At 57.4% G+C, this 21,036-nt stretch overlaps 1 protein-coding gene across 3 annotated transcripts in view; it reads left to right on the forward strand.

Moving 5' to 3' along the window:
* Positions 1-21,036, forward strand: part of ARHGEF7 (Rho guanine nucleotide exchange factor 7) — a 106,293-nt gene that overhangs the window by 33,514 nt on the left and 51,743 nt on the right. For 2 of the 3 annotated variants that reach the window (XM_065902204.1, XM_065902205.1), the window contains 3 exons: positions 10,557-10,641; positions 13,392-13,522; positions 17,434-17,635. In XM_065902204.1, the coding sequence (XP_065758276.1) occupies positions 10,557-10,641; positions 13,392-13,522; positions 17,434-17,635 (418 nt within the window). Of the gene's footprint in view, positions 1-8,691; positions 8,836-10,556; positions 10,642-13,391; positions 13,523-17,433; positions 17,636-21,036 lie in introns of those variants that run through there. The other variant, XM_065902206.1, reaches the window with a different exon arrangement.

Consider the following 21,036-nt stretch of genomic DNA (forward strand, 5'->3'; position numbering starts at 1 on the left):
GCTGATGAGCTGATGAGGTGGGGAAAGAAAGCGCCTTACGTCTTTCTGAAGTCCTCATCTTCCTTGTGTATTTCTGGAAGGCAGATTCTTTTATTAAACTTCTTTGTCCTCATGCCCAGTTCTCGTCTAGATATTTAGCAAGGTTGTGATTGAGAATTTGTCCAAAACTATTTAAAAATACTGTTGAAAGAACTAAAACACGCTTGTGTGAAAACTTGAAACTTGTTGATGTAGGCTTCAGAATTAATTGAAACAAAGACAGAAGTGTATAGTCCTTTCCCTGGGAATGAGATGCCCCACCCAGGTGTCACCACCACCTTTGACCTAGATTCCCATGGATGGATGGTTAAGGTGTGTGCTGTCGCTTTGCACACAGGTGTGTTTGGGGTCACATAGCCTGTCGTCTTAGCTAGTCATCTCTTCCCCTGACTCCATGGTGAGCTGGAAGTGGTAGGTAATGATATAGTGTTTATTGACTGACTTACCGAATAAACTCTTGAAGTCAAGTCATTCATGTTTTTGCCAGAACTTGCCTTTTAAAGAAGTTGAGAGACAGTGAGTAATTAAAAAGTCATTTGGAAAAAAAGAAAAAAGTCATTTGGTAGGTGAGATGAATAACTGTTTCTGACCATCTTGTAGGTGCTTATAAGCAGAGATGTTAAATCCTCCTCTGACAGTACGATTCTGTTTAGTTTTCCCCGCACGCCCTGTGTCACGCTGCAGATCCTGGCCAGCTGTCCTGCCGGTGGGCTGCGTCCCACGCGGAGGCCTGGGCTTCCCTTCCCGCCAGGTCTCTGGGGTCTCCCGTCAGGATCAGCGCCATTCTGTAGAAATATAACCGAGCCACACCTGTTGCTTTAGATCTCCTAGTAGCTACATTTAAAAGAGGCGAAAGAAACATGGAATTCATTTTTAATGGTACGTTGTCTTTAACCTAGTGTACCCATGATGTTCTCATTTCAGGGTGTGGTTGATGTGCGAATATTGTTGATGTTACTTTGTTTTTTCACATTCAGTCTTTAGAATCTGAAGTGTACTTCTCTCACTGAAAGCGTCTCTCGCTCTGAATCGGCTGCACTGGAAGTGCTCAGCCCCTCATGAGGCAGGTGGCACCCACGTCGGACCCTTGAAGCTCCATCATTGAGGAGGCTGGAGACGCACGGCAGCTTGGAGTGGAGCGGGACTGACGTGTCGGGTAGAGTGTGTGCCGAGCGGTGCCGCCTGTGCGGTTTTGTTGAGTCTTCCCAGGTGCCCCGCAGAGAAGGTGGCGTTTTCCCCACTTTGCAGAGGAGCGGATGACGAGGTCTCAGGTCACAGCCACGCACTGGCGCGCCGGGGTTTGAACTTGGGTCGTGTGGCTCCACTGGCTGCGTCCTCCTGGGCACGCTGCGCCTGGACTGAACCAGCCAAGCCAGAGTCGCAGCTTTCACTGGTTTCTGTAGCTGCCTGACAGACCACCACAAACACGGTGGAGGCAGTGCCGCTACCTGCCTCTCAGCCCTGCAGGGCGGCCACCGGTCCGTCACAGATCCTGACAGCGTGGCGGCTGGTTGGGCTTTAGGTGGGAGCTCCGGGGGGCATGGCTTTCAATGACTGCCGAGGTGGTGGGTGGAATCCAGGTCTTGTAGGGGACCGTGGAGCAGTGGGGAATGGTCTGGGGAGACGGCCTAGGGGGACCGTGGAGCAGGGGGGATGGCCTCGGGGACCGCGGGGCAGGGGGGACGGCCTCGGGGACCGCGGGGCAGGGGGGACGGCCTCGGGGACCGCGGGGCAGGGGGGACGGCCTCAGGGACTGTGGGGCAGGGGGGATGGTCTGGGGGGACCGCGGGGCAGGGGGGACGGCCTCGGGGACCACGGGGCAGGGGGGACGGCCTCAGGGACCGCGGGGCAGGGGATGGTCTCGGGGGGACCGCGGGGCAGGGGGGACGGGCTGGGGGACTGCGGGGCAGGGGGGATGGTCTGGGGGGACTGTGGGGCAGGGGGGACGGTCTGGGGGGGACCGCGGGGCAGGGGGATGGTCTGGGGGGACCGCGGGGCAGGGGGGACGGGCTGGGGGGACCGCGGGGCAGGGGGGACGGTCTGGGGGGGACCGCGGGGCAGGGGGATGGTCTGGGGGGACCGCGGGGCAGGGGGGACAGCCTCAGGGACCGCGGGGCAGGGGGATGGTCTGGGGGGACTGCGGGGCAGGGGAGACGGTCTGGGGGGGACCGCGGGGCAGGGGAGACGGTCTGGGGGGGACCGCGGGGCAGGGGGATGGTCTGGGGGGACCGTGGGGCAGGGGGATGGTCGCGGGGGGATGGTCTGGGGGGACTGTGGGGCAGGGGGGACGGCCTCGGGGACTGCGGGGCAGGGGGGATGGTCTGGGGGGACTGCGGGGCAGGGGGGACGGGCTGGGGGGACCGTGGGGCAGGGGGGACGGGCTGGGGGGACCGTGGGGCAGGGGGGACGACTGCTGTCAGGTGCCGCATTTTGCATGCTCACGAGGAGAGTCCTGACACACTTGGCTGCCTGCTTCTCTGACCATGGTAGTTCTAGCCACTCAGGGGCCTGTCTTTTGATCTCATTCACCTCTTTTACTCCGTTTCCCCCCTTTACCAAGTCCAGTAAAACAGACTTCTTTGAATATCTTCTAGTTGTCACTTTTCTGTTTTCATTTAAAAACAAATCAAGAAAATGCCTGCTCATCTTGAGGAAGGGACCCCCGCCTCCTGACTGGCTTCTCCCTGTTGGTCTTGAGGAAGGCGGAGTGCCCCCCTTTCTTGCCCTGAGGCAGTTTGTGTCCCTGCGGAGTTCCTCTGAGTCCTGGGAACTAGCGAGAGGACAGGTTCCCAGTGAATAATTGCAAAGCAAAACAAATCCCGAGGCCTCTCAGACCATATTTTTAGATGTGAAATCTGCATTCAGTATGTTAAAAAAAAATAACTTTCTAGCCAGAATATGCATTTCTGACCTAATTTGACCCAAATTTTGGACCCGATTTAGGTTGGTGTGTGTTGGGTGTTTTCCCTGGTTGTTGAGAGAGACTGCCTGGTCCTTGAGCTGGGCGGTGCCGGGGTCTGCTGTCCACGGCCGCTGGTGTCTGCCCCGCGGTCTGGGGTGACTGACGCGTGCTCGCGCTCTAGGGGAGAGCAGCGGGCAGGCCGGGTGGCAGCCGTGGGCTGCTCTATAGGACTGTGGTTCTGGTGTCCCCTGTGGAGAGAGTCTGCTTTAACTTGTTCCCCCGTGGGTCCTTTATTTTTATTTTTCAGTTTTGTCTGTTTGCTCTTGGCTGTGCTGGGTCTTGTTGCTGTGTCCAGGCTTCCTCTAGTTATGGCGAGCAGGGGGCCCCTCTCTAGGTTCGGTGCACAGGCTTCCCATTGGGGTGTCTTCTCTTGTGGAGCATGGGCTCTAGGTGTGCGAGATGAGTTGCTCTGTGTTATTTGGGATCTTCCCAGACCAAGGGTTGAACCCGTGTCTCCTGCATTGGCAGGCGGATTCTTATCCCCTGGACACCAGGGAAGTCCTGGTGTGTGCTTGGCATGAGGGGTTGGTGACGGGGGCGGTCTGGCTGGGAGAGGGGGCCACATGTTTCCCCCAAGCCTGCAGGAGAGCCAGGAAGCCCGCCTGGCGGAGGAGGCACAGAGGGAAGCTGCTGCTCTTTTCCACTCTTCTCGGTGCAGGACTGGGCCAGCCTGCCGCGCTGGGACTTGAGACGCATTGGCGCAGTAGCGACTGAACGGACAGGGGCCCTGTTGGGATGGCTGGTTTGAGTCCTGTTCCCTGAGGCCTGCAGAGGGAAGCTCTGTGTGTGACGAATGCTTCCCTGTCTGCTGAAGGGTGAAGCTGGGGGGCCGCTGAGGGGATGTAAGAGAGAGCCTCGTGGTCAGCCCCCTTTTCATTTTGAAAAGTTCACAGTCAGCAGAGCAGCCGGGAGACCAGGGTGAACGCCCTGCGCCTTCACACGGTCGTGTAGACGCTGCCTTGTTCTGTTGCCAAGTTGTGTGTGAACCCGTGGTTCCTTTGCTAGCTGTTTACCCATATTCCTGCTGGCTCAGCTGGTAGAGCATCTGCCTGCAGTGCAGGGGGCTGGGTTTGATCCCTGGGTGGGGAGGATCCCCTGGAGCTGGGCGTGGCACCCCACTCCAGTGTTCCAGCCTGGAGACTCCCATGGACAGAGGAGCCTGGCGGGCTGCAGTCCCGGGGTCGCAGAGTCGGACATGCCTGAGCGGCTGAGCACAGTACCACACCCCCATGTATACTGCGGGACGCGCTCAGCACGCATGTCTTCAAACCCAGGCCCTCCTGTTGTGTAAACCACGTCCTGCTGGTACCGCCCAGATGTTTGACGCTGTTCTGGCGACGCCATCCCAGATGCGGTCCCGGGGTCTCCAGGGGACTGCTGTGGCATTTCTTTCAGTGTAGGCGCCACCCAGGGGTCGTGCGCTGTGTTCACTATGACGTGTACCGTTGGTCTAGTTTCTCCACTATTGTCCTCTATGACTCCTTTGGTTTTGAAGACTCTGGGGTGGTTAGCCGTGGAGCCCTCACAAGAATTCCCTGAGCCTCATCTTGACGGCTCGTGGCCCTCTGCTCCTGCCTTTAGACCTGCAGTGGATTCTTTATTGCTGTTTTTTATTAGTAGTCTGCTTTTTCTGTCATCTCAGTGAAAGCCTTGGCAGGGATGGAAGTTAATGTGTACTTGCAGTTTTCTGTCTTGACTTGTGTTTCTCAGTTTGAGTTTTGTCACTACTTGCTTTGAGTATTCAGAGAAGGCAATGGCACCCCACTCCAGTGTTCTTGCCTGGAAAATCCCACAGATGGAGGAGCCTGGTGGGCTGCAGGCCATGGGGTCCCAGAGTCGGACACGACTGAGTGACTTAGCAGCAGCAGCTTTGAGTATTAACATAATGTGCTCCTTGCCCTTTTGGCTCTAAGCGTTCGCGCCTAAGCCAGCCGTCAGCCTGAGTAGTTGCCGTGCACCTGCTCAGACCCTCTGTCTGGCGACCGTGCCACTGTCCTCCCAACATGGAGCCCTCGGCGGGCAGACGGGCCAGTGCCGAGCCAGCCTCCTGCGGGCGCTGCCCCGCTGACCTTTGTGTGTGTGTGTGGGGCCCAGCGACTGATGTGGCTCAGCGCTCTGCTCCCTTCTGGAACCTCGGTTTCCCTTTACGAGGTCACGTTGCGGTGGCTGGGGTGAAAGTCCGCAGCGTAGTGCCTGGGGCCTCAGAGGCTGCCCGTGCTCGTCTTCACACCTGGCGGCGTCTGTCTGGGACGGCGGCTCCTAGGAGGGCAGAGACGGTGCAGCCCTTTCACGCGTCAGTCCTGCTGCCTCACTTTTCAGGACTCTGTGCTCCCTTCTGCCCCAGCCTTTCCTGGAAATGCGTAAAATATTCGGTGTCTCTTTTCTTGAGTAAGTGGTCCCTGTCCTTGTGTTTTAGGTGTCGATACAGTGGAATCCACAAGATCGAATATGATCTAATTGTCATTTTAAGGGAAAAGAAATGAGGGCACATAGGGTGAAAGTGCTGTGTATCGATAGAATCCATCATTGAACTTTAGTTTTATCCCTAGGGTGTAGCAGTAGGTGGAATTAAGTGCAGAATCTGCAGAAGCCAAGAAAGAGAACGTTCCCTGCTGGATTTCTGTTTTTCACATATCCCCAGCAGTATGGACCATTTGCATTAAACTTAAATAGCACAACTCATTTAAGATTCATTTTTTACTCATCTTGTTCTAAAATCGCAAATTCCACTTGACAATGTGATAGGGCAAGATTATATTTTTAAACTTTGAGAGCCATACTCCAGAGCTGTGCCAAAAGTAACAATTTCTTGTGTCAAAAATAGCTTTCTCCTAAATGCATCAGTGGAACTGACCTGGCTGGTTGCATTTAGAATGTTGAAGCTGCCCGAGTCGAGACGGAGCTCTGTCGGCCTTCTGCGGCGGGCGTCCTCTCCCTTAGGAGGGTGGAGGGAGAGCTGCTCCGCTGCGTCGGCCTTCCACAGGGGGCGGGGGGGGGCCTTTCTCTAACGACTGGTGGAGGGAGAGCTGCTCCGCATTGCCTGGTGCTCTCTCTCTGGTACACCAGCCGGTGGTGGCGGCGTCGCGGCGTGAGTCGTCTGCTTTCGCGGCGCTGTGACCGGGTGGGTCGGAGCCTGTTGTGGTTGTGACTCTGAGTCTGATGAGGCTGGGAGGGTGTGTGGAGCACTGGTGGTGGCAGCTCACTGCTGTCGTGTCATCCCTGGCCTGGCGGTCAGTCCCAGGGCGGCCTTCCCTGCCTGCTCTGGGTCACAGCGGGGGCAGGTCTCCAGGAGGTGCTTGAGTGTCATCGCCTGGCCTTGCGCGGCTCTCTGCGCTGCCCCGCCTCCCCGGCCTCTCGGCTGTGACTCCGGCAGGACTCACAGGTGTGGCCGTGTGGCGGACTTGCTGGCTGTGGCCGGGGGTTCCTTGTGGCCTCGTGAGGAAGGACCTTGCAGCCCGTGCAGAGACAAGCCGACTCAGGAGACGGCTCGAAGCTTCTGATTTCGTGCCTGTGGTTCTTGCTGTTCTCGACTCGTTAGTTATGCAAGCCAGTAGTTTTTTGTTTTGTTTACGCCAGTTTGAGTTGGGTTTCACTTGCTTACAGTTGGGAGGTTCCTGACTGACGAGATCTTTGTTACATGAAATACACCACCATGTGAAGTTTGCGTTTCTGTTTATTATATGGAAGATTCTCCTGACTTTCATGCCATCTGTGAACCTGGAAGCTAAGGCAAAGCCGCTCACCGGTGTTGGGGTGGGGAGAGCCTTTTGGGTGGATGAGCTGGGCACCCCGCCGTCACCTGCGGGTGGGGGTGCCCCAGCCCTCTGTCAGGCATGCAGGCGCTCCGCAGGCCCGGTCAGCAGGAGTGGCGGCTGGGTTTGAGAAGAGAGGCGGTCGGACCCCTGGAGGGCCTGGGGCGGGTTTCTGCAGGGGCCGTAGCCCTTCCCTGGGCGGGGAGGGTCTGGCGACTGGGGCCTGCCTGTGGGAGATGGCAGACAGAGCCACGTGCTCACCAGGCTGCGGGCTCCTGAGCCACGGCTTGTGGTTGGGCGTCTGGGTGTTGGGGTGACTTGTTACATCGACAGGTGCCTGGAGGTGGCAGGTGCCCTGCGCTCTGTCTCCCTTCATCCCTGGACCCCACCTTCCTTCCCGGCTCGCGTGGCCCCTGCGGAGGTGCTGACGCGCGGGGAGAGGGGACGTCTCCTGAGAGAGCCCTCTGAGGGCGAGCTGGAGACCCGGGGTCTTTCTGGGAGATTCCTTGAGCAGGCCTGTGAGGCTCGTCTTTGGGGTTTGGAAGGAAGGAAGATCTTTGCTCTAGAGCGGTCAGTGCTGTTTTGGGAGGGGACTGACTGAATAGCAGCGAATTCTGTGACTCAGCCTGAGGGGTTTAACTTTTACCATCTAGTGTGCTGATGGCCCAGCTCTCCATGACCTGACCGCGGCACTTAATACCTTCCTTCCGCTGTGTGTTCTGGAGCTGTACTCTGCTCAGGAGCCAGCTCTGTTGGGGAAGATGTGGTTTATGTCCCGCTCTTACTGGAGGAGGCTTGCTCAGCAGCAGCCCCCACGACCCCATGGCTGACCACTCGGGAGGTGTGTCCTGCCTGTTGTGCTGGCTGCGGAGACGGCGTGGCTGTGCCGAGTGGCCTCGTTATCCTGGGGTCCAGGCTGTGGGAGCAGCTCCCGAGCTCTGTGCCCTTATACCAGAAGGTTCCTGAAGCTTCTGTTGGGACGTGAAGACACCGTCCTGCTCAGGGCGGGTGCCTGTGCTCACGTCTCGTCTCGTTGGCCGGCGGTGGGTGCGGGACGCCCATCCCGCATCTGGGGAGGGGCCGAGAGCTGGAGGGCAGCGTGAGGCACGTGGGTTCGGCGCTGGTTGGCGCTGACTCTTGCCTTGGACCTCGGAAGCCGGTTTTACCATGTTATTGGTGACGCCTTCGAGAGAGTCACGGGGCTGCTCCTGCAAAGCGTAGTCATCTTCTGGCCGAGGGTCTCAGAGCTCCTGCTCTTGTGGGAGGGCCCCTGACCGCGTCGCCCCGCTGGTGGGTGCTGGTGACGGCCGGCGTGTGGCCACCTCATCTCTTTCTCGGGGACGGGTGAGCCCTCCTGTGCCCAAGCCTGATACCACGTGTGATGCTGAGTGTAAGGAGAGCGTGGCAGAGGGTGGGGCAGAACGGGAGTGAGCGTGAGGGCTGGGAGGTCGAGGTCGGCTCGGGGGAGTGATAGTCGGGCTTAGCCCTCCCGTGCCGTGTCACGGCCAGTGTGCTTGGGGGCTCCGGGTGCTGGGTGCTCGAGAACCTGCCTTCTCTGCTGCACCAGTAGAGGTGGCATGCTGGGCGGGTGAACTTCTGTCTGCGCGCCTCGGTGCCCTGATGGACTAAGGTGACCACCGGCAGAGGGTCCACAGGCGGGCAGGCTTGTCTCCGAAGCGTGAGTGCCCCGGGGTAACTGGGCACCCCTTATTCCCACTTTCTCTGAACCCTGAGTTTTTCTTTTGTTGAATAGATTCCTGTTTCAGGAAGTAGTCGGTTATCTTTCTCTAGAGAAGCCCTTTAGTCAAAACATCTGTTGACTCAGAATGTGCGTCTTCCCCTCTCGGTGGCAGGCGCTTGTCTGGTCTCATTGTGTAGCTTCCTGTTGAGAAGTGTGATGTGTGTGTGTGTGAATTCACTTAAGTTCTGACATCACTTTGGAGCCCATTGGTGGGCTGCTTCAGCCAACCAGACGCTTCCTGGTGTCCAAGTAAGATATATAGTTCTGGAATAACAGGAAACTTCAGCTTTCAACATCCTGTTTTTCTGGGTTTTGTGACTCTCTGCCTCACCACAATGAAGGTTAGTAGATACTTTTATGTATATTTTTTCTTGCAGAATACTACAATTTGAATTTTCCAAGCTCTGGAATTAGGACTTGAGAGCTGAGACCACCTCCTCCCACCTTTTCCAGGAGAAGGAGCTTTTGTGTTCTAACAGAAGGGAGCGGAGGCCTGTTCAGGGCCCTCCTTTTAATAAGGAATTCAGCCAGCCCATTGCAGATGCAGCTACACACGTCCGCCTGGATCACGGTCTCCTCTGACTTGAACTATAGTCTGTGTCACACGGGGATTCCTGAGACTGTCCTAAGGGGCACTCGTTTTCACAGGCGGGCAGGATCTGGCATCATGAATGTTTTATCTCTTGCTCTGTCCGCGAGAAAGGCGTGAGCAGTGTCGCCGCGAGCTTGGGTGTCTGAGCTCAGGACTCCCTTCCCCTCTCCCAGCTCTGTTTGCGTGCCTCCCTCCCTCAAGTTGGGTTTAATGGCCTTCTTTCTGGAGCTGGTTGTTCAGCTCTTGGGTTTTCCTTCTTTGGTTCATGTCTAAATAAGCACACCTCATGGGGATGTTTGCTCATCTCGGAAATTAAGACAGGAGACTGGACAGGAGACGGCATGGTTACTGAGATGTGGAGCAGCCTGGTGTCCTGGGTCTGTCCTCACAGCGACATGCCGAGCCGTGGGGGGTGGGGGGTAGGCGTGGGAGCCGGGCGGGTCGGCGCCTTCTCACTGCGTGCGGCCGTTCTCTGCATGTGGGGCGTGAGGTCTGCTGCTGCGGGTTTCAGTTTCTGGGGCGGCCCACACAGGGACTGTGCCGTGTGCCAGGGCCTCGCTGGCTCTGCTGAGCCCGCCAGGGGCTGCGGGAGCTGGGAGTAAGAGTTAGCTGCGCAGGGAGTGGGGGGCAGGAAGGGGAGCCGGGCTTCCTGCAGGATGTGAGACGCAGGAACCGTGAACTGGGGCAGAGATGGCGGGCGACCTGCAGAGGAAGTCATTCCTGGGATGACTGGCCCCCGGAGTTCATTTTGGCCCCAGTGAGAGAACCTTTGAAGTATGTTCACATAGTTTTCACTTTGGCATATGACTCTGTTAATTGCATCTCTGAAAGAATTTTTTCCTCTACTTTTCCTGGCACAGAGTTGTGGGTAATCTGACGGTTAAGTTCTTTGGTGGGGAGGTGGGGTTCTTCAGACAGCGTTTGGGACTGAGGCGCGTGTCTCAGCCCGTGCTGTCTGTGCCCGCGTCCTAGACCGAGCGCTGTGTCTGGGCGGCCCTACGTGCGCGCTCTGTCGGCTCCTGGGTGGACGGGGCTGGGGCTGACGCAGTCGTGTCCCTCCTTCTGGAATTGCCTCCCTGCTTCCTCTCCCTCAAGTCGTGTCCACTCTGACGTCTGGGCTTCCCTTCGGCTGCTCTTGACTTTGGCCTCGGCTGTGACTAGGAGAGGAAGTCTGTCGTAGGCGTGCCCGGCAGCCTTGGCCTCAGTCTAAGGAAAGAGCCCTCTCTGAGTGCCAGGAATGCCCCAGGTCACTGGGCGGGTGGGGCAGGGTGGTTCAGAAATGGGCTCGGCCCCAGGAGTGGAGTGGGCCCGGGAGGGGGTCTGGCCCGGTCTCGCGGAAGCTGAGCTCCTGGGGTGCCCCTGCCCGGGTCTCACCTGCAAAGCCTGTTGTCTTCCTTGCGTTCCACAGAACCGCCTCGTCCTGCCCTGGTGCCAGCCTCAGCTAATGCTGCTGTTCTTTTTCCCTTGCAGACGTTTGAGGCAAACGATTTGTATCAGGGGCAGAATTTCAACAAGGTCCTCAGTTCCTTAGTGACGCTGAATAAGGTAACAGCAGGTAAGTGTCTTTCTGCTGAACTTGAGGTTGGCGGGGGGAGCCAGGGGCAGAAACCTCACCCTTCTATCAGCCAGACAGGGTGAACATTACTGAGCTTAGAAAGGATTGCACTCAATTCTTGGCTGTGACTTTGCTGCGACGTTATTATTTTTCCTTGTTAGAGCAGCTCTTCCTCTTCAGGTCTTTGTGTGTCCCAGTGCTTTCCCTCCTCTGATGAGGGAGCAGCAGGGGGGCCCTCGTCCAGGGTGCACTCGGGGCTGTCCTGGCCCTTCAGATGGGGGAGGACTGGGCCCCAGGTACCTCACATCGCTTGTTTGCTGAGGGGGCTGCCCGGCCGCCCAGAGGTCCAGGCCCGGCTTCCGCTGTCCAAGCTTGACCGTGGCTGGCAGTGGAGGCTCTTAGCTGTTGCAGTGGCAGCACCTCAGGTCACGCTGAATTAGGACCCAGGTGAGCGAGTGTAGACGAGGGTGAGGGTCTGGATCCTGGAGGAGAAGGGTGGAGAAATGGCTCCTAGATGGACATCAGCGCTCCACCCGGAGGAGGCCTCGCAGGAGGAGATGTGCGGCGTTTCGTGAAGGTCGCCCATCAGGCAGCGTGCTGCCTCCAAGGCCCCCACAGCGAAGGGGTGGACTCGATGTGAGCACATAGTGAGGTGGCAGCCGGCCGTGTGCAGCCAGCCCGGCTCGTGATAGCAGTGCTTCCCCCGTGACTCCACGCCCTGGCCCGCCTTGGTCGCCCCCAGCCGCCAGGGCCACGGCCGACGGGCTGTCCTGGGGCTGGACGTGGGCTCGGGCCGCAGGCAGCAGCAGCTTTGGTAGATACAGACCCCATGCGAGCCTGGGGGAGAGATGGCGGGTCGGCTCTTGCCCTGGAGGCGTCCGTTTCCAGGGTCGGAAGGTGAGAAGAGGGGCCGGAGGCTGCTTCTGCTCCGTCCGCCAGGTGGCGACACTCAGTTATCGAGGCGGGCGTGCTGGGCTCCACACGTCCCATGTAGACACAGCCCGGGGCCGTGTCTCCAGGGCACCCATGCCATCGCTCTCACCCTGCCTGGAGAAGATGTGTTTCTCGTATGTCCTTGACGTCCCCAGGTGCAGAACGCAGAGTGCTGTTCTTTACAAAGACCTGCTTGGATGTTGTGGAGTGAACTCGGTGCTTCTCTCTTCAGCTCTGAAACAAGGCCAGAGCCTTGTCAAGTGGGAGAACGCTCTGCCTTTGCTTTGTTGGCTGCTGCTCTTCATGCTTGGTTTTGGAGTCAGTGTGACAGGTGGCCGTGCCTTTGCAGATGTCGGCTGTGAGGGGCCAACTCAGGTGTAAGATGGGCTTCCCTGGCGGCTCGCTGGTAAGGAATCCACCTGCCAAGCAGCAGACATGGGTGTGATCTCTGGGTCGGGAAGATCCCCAGGAGGAGGAAATGGCAACCCACTCTGGTGTTCTTGCCGTGAAAATCCCACGGACAGAGGAGCCTGGGGGGCTGCTGCCCGTGGGGTCACAGAGAGCCGGACGGGACCGAGCGAATGGCAGCAGGGCTGAGACAGGTGCACTGCCCTTCGGGGCTGTCGGCCTCGCGGAGAGAGGTCCGCCACTGCCTTCCCTCTGCTCCTGGCGCTTGAAGGAAGTGTTCTCAGGCGTGTGGACGAATCCTTGCCTGTCTCTTGGACAGAGGAAAGGTTGGCGGTGGGGCAGGAGGGGTCCTGAGCGCGCGGGGTACAGGGACAGCTGCTGGGCCGCTTCCTCACACGTGTCCTCTGGGCGCTGCTCTGCACTTGCAGTTGCCCAGGGCCCCGCCCCGCGGTGGTAGGGAGCGCTGGCCGTTGTTGGCAGTGCTCATCTGGGCCTGCGCATTGGAGGGGCTTCTAGACTGAGTGTCCAGGTGGTTTTAGGGCAGGAGTCCTGGACGCCTGGGCCCTGCTGGCTCGGGCAGTCGGGGAGTGCACGCCCCGTGGTGCCTGCCTGGGTGCCGGGAGAGCAGCTGGAACACTCTGTTTTCCTGGGAAGTCCTCTGTCTCTCAGCTGTTGATGACTAACTCAGCATTTCCTCAGACACTGTGCCAGCCAGTTCAGACAGACCTGCCAGAAAGAGAGGGCCTGGAGGCCCCCAGTTTCAGGATGTTTTCATGGAAGGCCCCCACGCAGCTTCAGGATGCTGCCAGGGCCTGCGTCTCAGGGCAGTGATTCCCTGGAAAACCTTTTTGTGGCCTTGCTTTATCGATCACGCTGCATCTGTGAAGGGGGCTGCTGACCCAGACATGCTGGGTGGTGGGGGGGCGTGTGGTCCTGACGGGACCGAGCCTTTGGTGCCCTTGACCCTGGTCCTTCACAGCCCTGGGAGGTGAGGAGGTGTGGCTGCCCTTGTGCAGAGGCACTCGCCCTCTGAGGGGCGCTCTGGCCAGAAGGGGCCAGGGGCTTCTGTTGCAAGTCAGAGTCTTTCCTTTTCTGCACGGTCACACTGGGGCTTGCTGGCCCCGAGGGGAGGCGTGCAGCAGGGGTGCAGGGGGGCGAGGCCTGGGCGGTGGTCTGCTAAGGAATTCACCTGGAGGCCTGTTTTTTCCCAGGTGAGAGGAAAGGGTCAGAATAGACTACCTGATGACGGAACTGGTAGATGTTCCCGTGGGGCTCGTTTCTGGGGAGGGCAACGGGGGCATGTGCGGGTGGGTCTCGTGGCCGGGACTCTGCTCTCTGTGAGGGGTGGGCGAGCCCCTGGGGCGGGCGGGCAGCAGGGCACTCAGCCCGCCCCCCTGACCACCTTGCAGACATCGGCCTGGGGAGCGACTCCGTGTGCGCCCGGCCCTCCTCCCACCGGATCAAGTCCTTCGACTCCCTGGGCTCGCAGCCTGCGCACGGCCGGACTTCACAGTTGTTCCAGGGCCAGTACCGCAGTTTGGTAAGTGTGGGCGTGGGCCCCGGCGGCGGTGGTGTGGCGGGGGGCCGGGGTTTGGGAGGCGCTTGGCATGGGGCGGCTGCCTGTGCTGCCTTGCCGCTGCTCTCGGGGCTGGCGTTTGCCACTGCCAGATTATCACAGGTCTCACTTCACGTCGGCGTATTTCAAGATGTGCATCCGCTTATCTGGAGGGATGTGGGCTTTGAGATGTTTTCCTCGTCACTTGTATGGTATTTCCTGCTCTACACACAATCAGTGTGTACAGAAGTTGAAACGCAAGAATCCATGTCTTGTACTTAGATGATGAAGAAGAGGCTGAACATGGAGGAGCCTCGAGGTGGTTTTTGTCCTTATGAGAGCGCGGCTGCAGCATGTGAGGGGCTCCCTCTTGAGTGCTGGTGAGGTGGGGGCCCCCGAGGTGGACAGACCCTGGGAGACGGGCTGTGAGCACAGACCCTGGGAATGAGGCCTCGGGGGCTGTGACGTGCGGGGCCGAGTGGAGCCTGTGGGGCCGGCCGCCACGTCCGCTGGCCAGGCTGCATGGGCACCAGCAAGCCCCCGGGGTGGACACCGGCCTGGCCCTTGGCTTCACCAGCAGCTGCTGTGCCTCTGCTCCGTGCGGCATCCTGGTAATCATCTTGTGTTGGAAACGCAGCGATCTTGTCACGTGAGTCTGAAGAGAACCGACTCTTCCAGTCTTCAGAGGCCACTGCTTTCTGCTTACCGCAGGGGAATGTTGTTCCGTAAGCACGTGGGGATCCTGGAGAAATAAAGCCGGCCTGGTTGGAGCTGTGCCTTGTAGAGAGATGCATTTGAGTTAGGTCATGAAGCACTGTTAAAAACGGAGAACTGTAGAAGGGGTGTAATTTTTACCTCTTCTTGAATTGCCCGCACTCAGGCTGACTCTCCTGCTGTGTGTGCGTGACTGTCTTCCCCTCAGAGAAGCCCCGGCCCTGTGTCTGACCTTATGAACAGCACAGCCCCCGGGTGGGGTTTCTTGGTGCCGACTGGTCAGCACTTCACGGGGATGGACGCGTGTCACCCCCGACCCTGGGGCTGGAGGGACTTGGGGGCCCTGTTGGGAGCGTCATGGTCCAAAGGAAGGAAAGAGTCCAGACCCCTTGAAAATAGCTGCCTCATGAAATACACGCAGAAGATGCAAGAACAGTCAGCAAGCTTTGGGCAGAGAAATCTTTGCTGCCTGCCCCATCAACTTGTGACAGTTTTCATCTGTTTTTCTGTTTGTTTTGTTTTGTTTTTGTGTAAATGAGGACTGGGTTGCAATTGAAGAATTTTACTAAGTTAAATGTCCTTTCATGATGGATGTTGCTGAGATCATAGTAAGTACAGGACTGATGTTTTGCCACAGAAGTTTTGTCACACCAGAAATGGAAAGCCCGCGGCCACCTCAGCTGCGTGGTGGGCATGGTGAGCCGCTTGGAGGGAGTGTGGTGAGGCTTCTCCTGACCTGAGGGGAGGATGGAAGCCGAGATGAGACGCTCGCGACTGAAGCCTCCCTTTGCTGCGTCCGGGACGGCAGTGGCGCCCCTGGGGAGGAGAGGGCTGGGCCGGTGCGGCGTGGCCCCCGGTCCTGTCCTTGCCTTGGGCCCACGCCCCTTCTTCAGGGTGGGGGGTGCTCAGCGGCTGAGAGTCTGCCTCAGGAGTGAACGGTTCAGGCTGCCCTGCCCTCTGCTGACGCTGCCCTGTCTGGGCCTTCGTGGAGTACCCCTGCCTGAAGGGGAGGCGCCCTGGTGCCGGCCTGGCCTGGCCCATCAAGAGGTTGTGGGCCGCGTCTCCTGCTGCCTCCTGACGGCCGTGCCCCGTCCCCCCCCCCGGTGCCGCCTGTGTGCGCCCGCCGTTGGGGACGGGCTGGCAGGCGGTTTCCGGGGCAGTGTGGCGTCCTTTGGGGCCTGCCCTGCTGCGTGTTGGTCTGTCACGTGTCACAGTCCGTTGTTGGGACTCAGTATCCCGACGGGCTCTGCAAAGCCAGGATGTGGCGCAGAAAGGAGAGTGTCGTGGCTCAGAGTGGACGGCGGGTGAGAGACGGTGATGGCTCGCAGCCTGAGGCGCCGGCGGGCGGTGTCCTTGTGGGACCCTGACCTGCCCAGCCCGCACCTCTCAGGTGCCCCTCACCCCGAGCTTGAGGGGATGGTCTCAGTCCGCGGTTCCTCCAAAAGCTTACAAGAGGTTGCTTTATTGAGTACTTTAGGTGTTAAAATTGAGTTTGCATTAAGTGTTTAATTCAGTAGATAAAGATTGATGCATTGTTTTGAATTATTAAGGAAACACGATTTATAGTAGCCAACGTATGTCTCAACAGGTAAATACACATGAACTCTCTCAGGCATCCCGTCAGCTTCTCCTCCTGGGGCTCTGAGCACTGTCTGTGCTTTCTGTCTGTTTTTCATCCTGTTTAGTGGCACACGCACCTGTAGAGCCGGGCGCTTCTCCGAGACTTGCCGCTGGGAGAAAGCCGGCAGAGACTCGGCTCTCCCATTTCCTGCAGGCTCTCAGGCGTCCGTCCGTGTCTCTGATGAGCCTCGTGTAAAGCCTGTTGTTGTTGTTGAACAGCACAGTGTCGTGGCTGTGGACACCCCGCAGTGAGAGAGGGGCGGCGCGCTCCCCCACCGCCCGGCCCCGCCCGTGGCCTCTGTGCTGGCGGCGCTTCCCCCGCACCGTCTTCAAGGCTCGGGCCCAGTGGGGCCTGTCCCTTCCCTGACGGTGTTCTGCGCACCTTTGGCAGATGGCAGTCTGCTCTTCTGCCTTTTTCGAAAGACTCTCCTCTTGGGCATTCAGACGGGTCTGGGTGTCTCCGTTTCCTCTTCCCAGGGAGCGTGTGAGGCCTCCGGCCCCCCCTCAGCCTCCGTCACCACCGCCTCTGGACTCGCTGTGACCCGAGCCCACCCCTCCGCTGCCTCCATCCTCATTTTCTCTTGGTTGGTCCTGTTTTGGCAGAGTGTGTCTTACATTAACGTCTTGACTAAGGGTGCTGTTATTCACCTCTGCAGATGTCTTTATCCAGATACTACAGTCTTTTTGTCTTTAGTTTTCTGAAGTTTAGCTATGACATGAATCGGTCCAGATATCTTGAGGTGTATCCTGCTTGGGGTTCACTCAGCGTCTGGACGTGTGTGCGTGTGTCTTTTGTCACATTTGGGATACTTTGAGCCGTGCTTCTTAGACACGGCTTCCTTTTCAGCACTGTCCTTTCTCCTCCAAGACTTTGCTTCCATTGTCAGATCTTTGTCATTTTTCACAGGTCCCCGGGGATCTCATCGTTTTCCTTGTCCTTTACTATGTTAGTTTGAGTAAATTTTGTAAGTTCTCTTCCATTTCTGAGATTTTCTCTTTTATTCGTGTTTTGAGAGAGCTTCGCCTCAGTGCTGGTAACTATGTCTTCTCAGTCAAGCTTGAATTTCTTTATTTGTGGAACAAGCAACATCTTTGATTCTTTCTTAGACACTTTGAGAGTGTTGGAAGACATGGGATCCTGCTCACATCTGTGTCTTAGGCTGCGGTGCTGGCTGAGGGTCGTACGCTGTAGCTCTGGGGCCAGGCTCGTTGACTGGGTGTCCACAGGGTTCCTGCTGGACCCTGACTGTTGATGGGGGCCGATGAGCCTCACAGCCCGGCTCCTGCCCCGAGGCTGTGGAGCGCAGGGGCCGTGCACGTGTGTGGAGTGCTCGTGTGGGCTAACGTGGCCCGAGTAAGGCCTTGCCGGCGGTTAACGGGGTTTCCTCGGGCCAGGGCCTGGGCGGCAGTCGGGGCGCGATGCGGGGCAGGGACTCCCGTGTCTCCAGCCGGCCCCCGTGTGTGCCCGGGCGGCTAGGCTGTGGTGCTGAGTCGCACCTGGTCTGATCGTAGCGATGGACGCCGTTGTCTTCATGACTTCTCCCTCCCTTGTCCCCCTTTAGGACATGACCGACAACAGCAACAATCAGCTGGTGGTCAGAGCCAAGTTTAACTTCCAGCAGACGAATGAGGACGAGCTGTCCTTCACGAAAGGCGACGTCATCCACGTGACGCGGGTGGAGGAGGGCGGCTGGTGGGAGGGCACGCACAGCGGCAGGACCGGCTGGTTCCCCAGCAACTACGTACGCGAGGTCAAGCCCAGCGGTGAGTCGGTGGGGGTGGGCGGGGATGGGCTCGGGACACCCGGCTGGGCGTGGGTCTCGCCCTGGCGGAGGGTCAGAGTGCTGTCCTTCCTGCCCAGAGGGCCTGGTGTCCCCCAAACTGGAGGCTGGAGGAGGGGCTCCACACTCAGACCGGCGTCTCCTGCCATCGTGACACGAGCGCTTGAAAACAGACTCACTCTGTTCTTTACCATTTGTGAGGAGAAACCTGTCACGTCTGTCCGTCTTTAGTTTGTGGTTGCACATTTATATAAGGTACAGTTCATTGCGCTCTTCAGGGCTTGAAGCTTCTGTATCGCGTTGGCTGTGTTAGTTTCTTATCGTGGGTCTTTTGCCAGTCGTGTGGTGTTGAGCGATTTCTGTCCCTTTCTCTGCGCTAATATGGTATTTTAAAATGCATCCCCTTCCGTACATTTTCTGCAGTTGTTTAACGCTGTTTCTTGCATTTAAGTAATTATTCCAAGGCCTATCTAATTTTGGAAAGGAATGGTGGTCCTGGCATCGCTTGCATTTCTGCTCAGGTGTGATCACGTCGTGGCACTGCAGGAGCTCCAAGGCCTGGGTGCTCCCAGTGCTCTCGTCGGGACACTCCAAAGGGTCAGGAGCCTTCTGCCAGGAACTTGGAGCAGAAACCAGTGTACGTGTGTGTATCGTTTCGCAGCCAGGTCGTGTCTGTTCCTTGTCCGGCTGCTGCTGGACTCGTGTGGTTTCCGGCCTGGGCTCTGGGAGCCGACGTCACTGTGCCCGTGGGGCTGCAGCTGTCCGTCTGAGTCCTGTGGGCCTCGTGGTACGTGGCTCGGCGCGGAGCTGCCGGCTCATGCGGGGCCTCAGTTCCGGTTTTGAGGACCTGCTGTGCTTCATCCACAGTGCGGGTCACATCTCCATGGCGGGGCACACGAGCTCCTGTTTCTCCATGTCTTTGCCAACACTTTTTGTTTCTTGTTTTTTTCTTTTTTTTTTTTGATAATAGCCATCCTAGTGGGTGTGAAGTGGTATCTCATTGCTGCTCTTTTTTCTATAGTTGATCGTAAAAAGGGTATTTGTTCATTATCATTAGAATACAGTTAACAGTAATAGCCAGGTTTTTTGTGTTCTGCTTCCTATATAAAGTGCTTTTTATCTGTGACTTTCAGTCCTCACCACAGCCCCAGAAGACAGTGTTGTCGGGATATTCAGGGCATAGGGTGCAAATAATACCCTCCTCTGAACACTCCCCTGTTAATCTGTTCCCAGGCAGAACCAGCCAAGAAGCACAGCGCTAGCGTCCAGCCGCCTGCGTTACAGACACGGCTGCTGGGAAATGTGCCTTAGGCTGCAACTTGGCTGGACTCACCAGCAGCCGCCAGCCCGTCCAGGGGCAACCCTGGCTCTGGCCCCTGGGCCTGAGTGCTGGGGAGGCCGAGCAGTCCTTCTGGGGCTGAGAGCGCACTCGGCCCTTGGGAGGGGAGGTTGAGGGTGAGGTGGTCTTTCCCTTTACCAAGGAGATCCAGGAGGTCACAGAGCTGGTGATGGGCACGCCCTCAAGAGGTCACAGGGCTGGCAGAGGGGCGTGTCCCAAGAGGCTCTCGGAGCTGGCGAAGGAACAAGCCATAAAGAGTGGGTTCTGCTGATTGTGTAGATATCTGTTAAATCTGGGCATCTTGAATTCTACTGTGAACAGCTCTTAAATGTAAATTCTGGTCTGATATTGAGGCATCATAGTAAAAGTGTGAATGAGTACAAATAAACTTTCCTTTCCAGGTATTTCTCCTCCTGAAGTTTCCAGAGTTAACCTTGGAAATGACACTGCAAAGATAGGGTTGTTTTCAGGTGGACGTGCGCGTGGTCAGCGTCGTCTGTGGTGGCCTCTGGGTGTCCAGCAGCCTGGCAGGTGTATTCTACTCTTAGTCCTACTTCTGGGGGCCATGAACACTGTGGGGAGGGGGGCAGACACAGCTCTAAGAATCAGCCATCACGTTTCATGACTTACCTGTGTCTGGAGTAACCATATCACTTTGTTCTGCCTGTGATTCCCGTTTCTCTGACTCGGTCCTGTGTTTGTGTGTGTGTGTGTGTGTCTGTGTGTCTGTGTGTGTGTGTGTGTGTGTGTGTATCTGAGGCCCCTTTGGTTGTGTGTGAGTAACTGCGATGCTGTCACACAGCTCCCTGCAGGGCTCACATCGAATCCCGAGCTTTCATGCCACACTGAGACTCAAGTAACTGAAAACTTTCCTCGTTTTCCTGCTTGGTTTTAAAATACAGAGAATGGCGTGTTTGCTCAAATGAGTGATCTGTTAGGCTGGGGGGTGTTTCTTTGATTGTTGAGCTAAAGGAATAATTACTTTGAGGAGTAAGTTTCCATTCCTAGTGTCCTCGGTTACTTGAATTTCTTTCATGGAAAGCTGTGCCTGTCTGATTTTAAACGTGGGCATTTGAGAAGGAAAGACGTGAAACCACGTTTTTATCATATTGCTTTGTAACAGTTGAGAGTGAAAATCCAGGATCATGGTAACACTTGTGTAATAGCATTTTTTCTTTTTTAGTAATTTGTGTGACTTTATGATTTTGGAATAGATTTCCTTTTTTTAAAGCGCAGGTTTAACGTAAACATTGTGATTTGCAGTGTAATTTATCTTTCATTTTCTGTAAACAAAACATGCCAGGTCCCAGCATACAGACTCCTTCCTCTTAAGTGGCCATCGTGGCAGGAGCTTTTCTCTGTGTTAGGTTTTGGTTTGGTTTACAGATACTTTTACTGAGCACCCAGAGCTGAGGCTCCTTCTCCGCGATGCCCCCTGGGGTTGTGTGTCTCTAGCTGGGCTCTGTCTGGCTTCTCCTGGCAAACGCGTGGCCGTGCTCGCCTGCCCCCTCCTGGCTGCAGACGGCAGCGCTCTGTTTGCGCCTGGGGCCTGAGTGTGGTTTCTGGTTTGAAACAGTCCTTTTGAAGACAGGAGTACTCCCTCAGAGATCCACTTCCTCAGACCTCTTCCAGGGTCTGCGTGAGGATGTTTCAGGGTTCGCTGCGGACGTGTTGGTTGTCCTTCCTGAGTGTGTGCTGTCTGATGGCAGGGGTGTGTCCGTGTCCCTGAACGTTTTCTGTGGACGCTCTTTTGGTGTGTAGAGCTCATTTTATGCACACGGTTCATGTGTATCTTACACACACAGAGACACGTGTGGTGGTGTCTTGAATGTGCGGGTGGAAGGCAGGCTGCCAGGAGGCTTGTCCTGGAGCGCTGGCGCTGCTCTCGGGCGCGGGGCGCTGGGTCCAGTGGTGGGAACGTGGGCGCCGCGGGGCTCGGGAGCCCCACGTCCAGAGCTTCGCCTCTGACACGTTGAGCCGGTGTCCTGCCTCATGGTCTGCGGACCACACTCACCTGCTGCCCGCTCCTCAGGTTTCTCCCTTCC

Source organism: Muntiacus reevesi, chromosome 11, assembly GCF_963930625.1.
Source record: "Muntiacus reevesi chromosome 11, mMunRee1.1, whole genome shotgun sequence".
Taxonomy (NCBI): domain Eukaryota; kingdom Metazoa; phylum Chordata; class Mammalia; order Artiodactyla; family Cervidae; genus Muntiacus; species Muntiacus reevesi.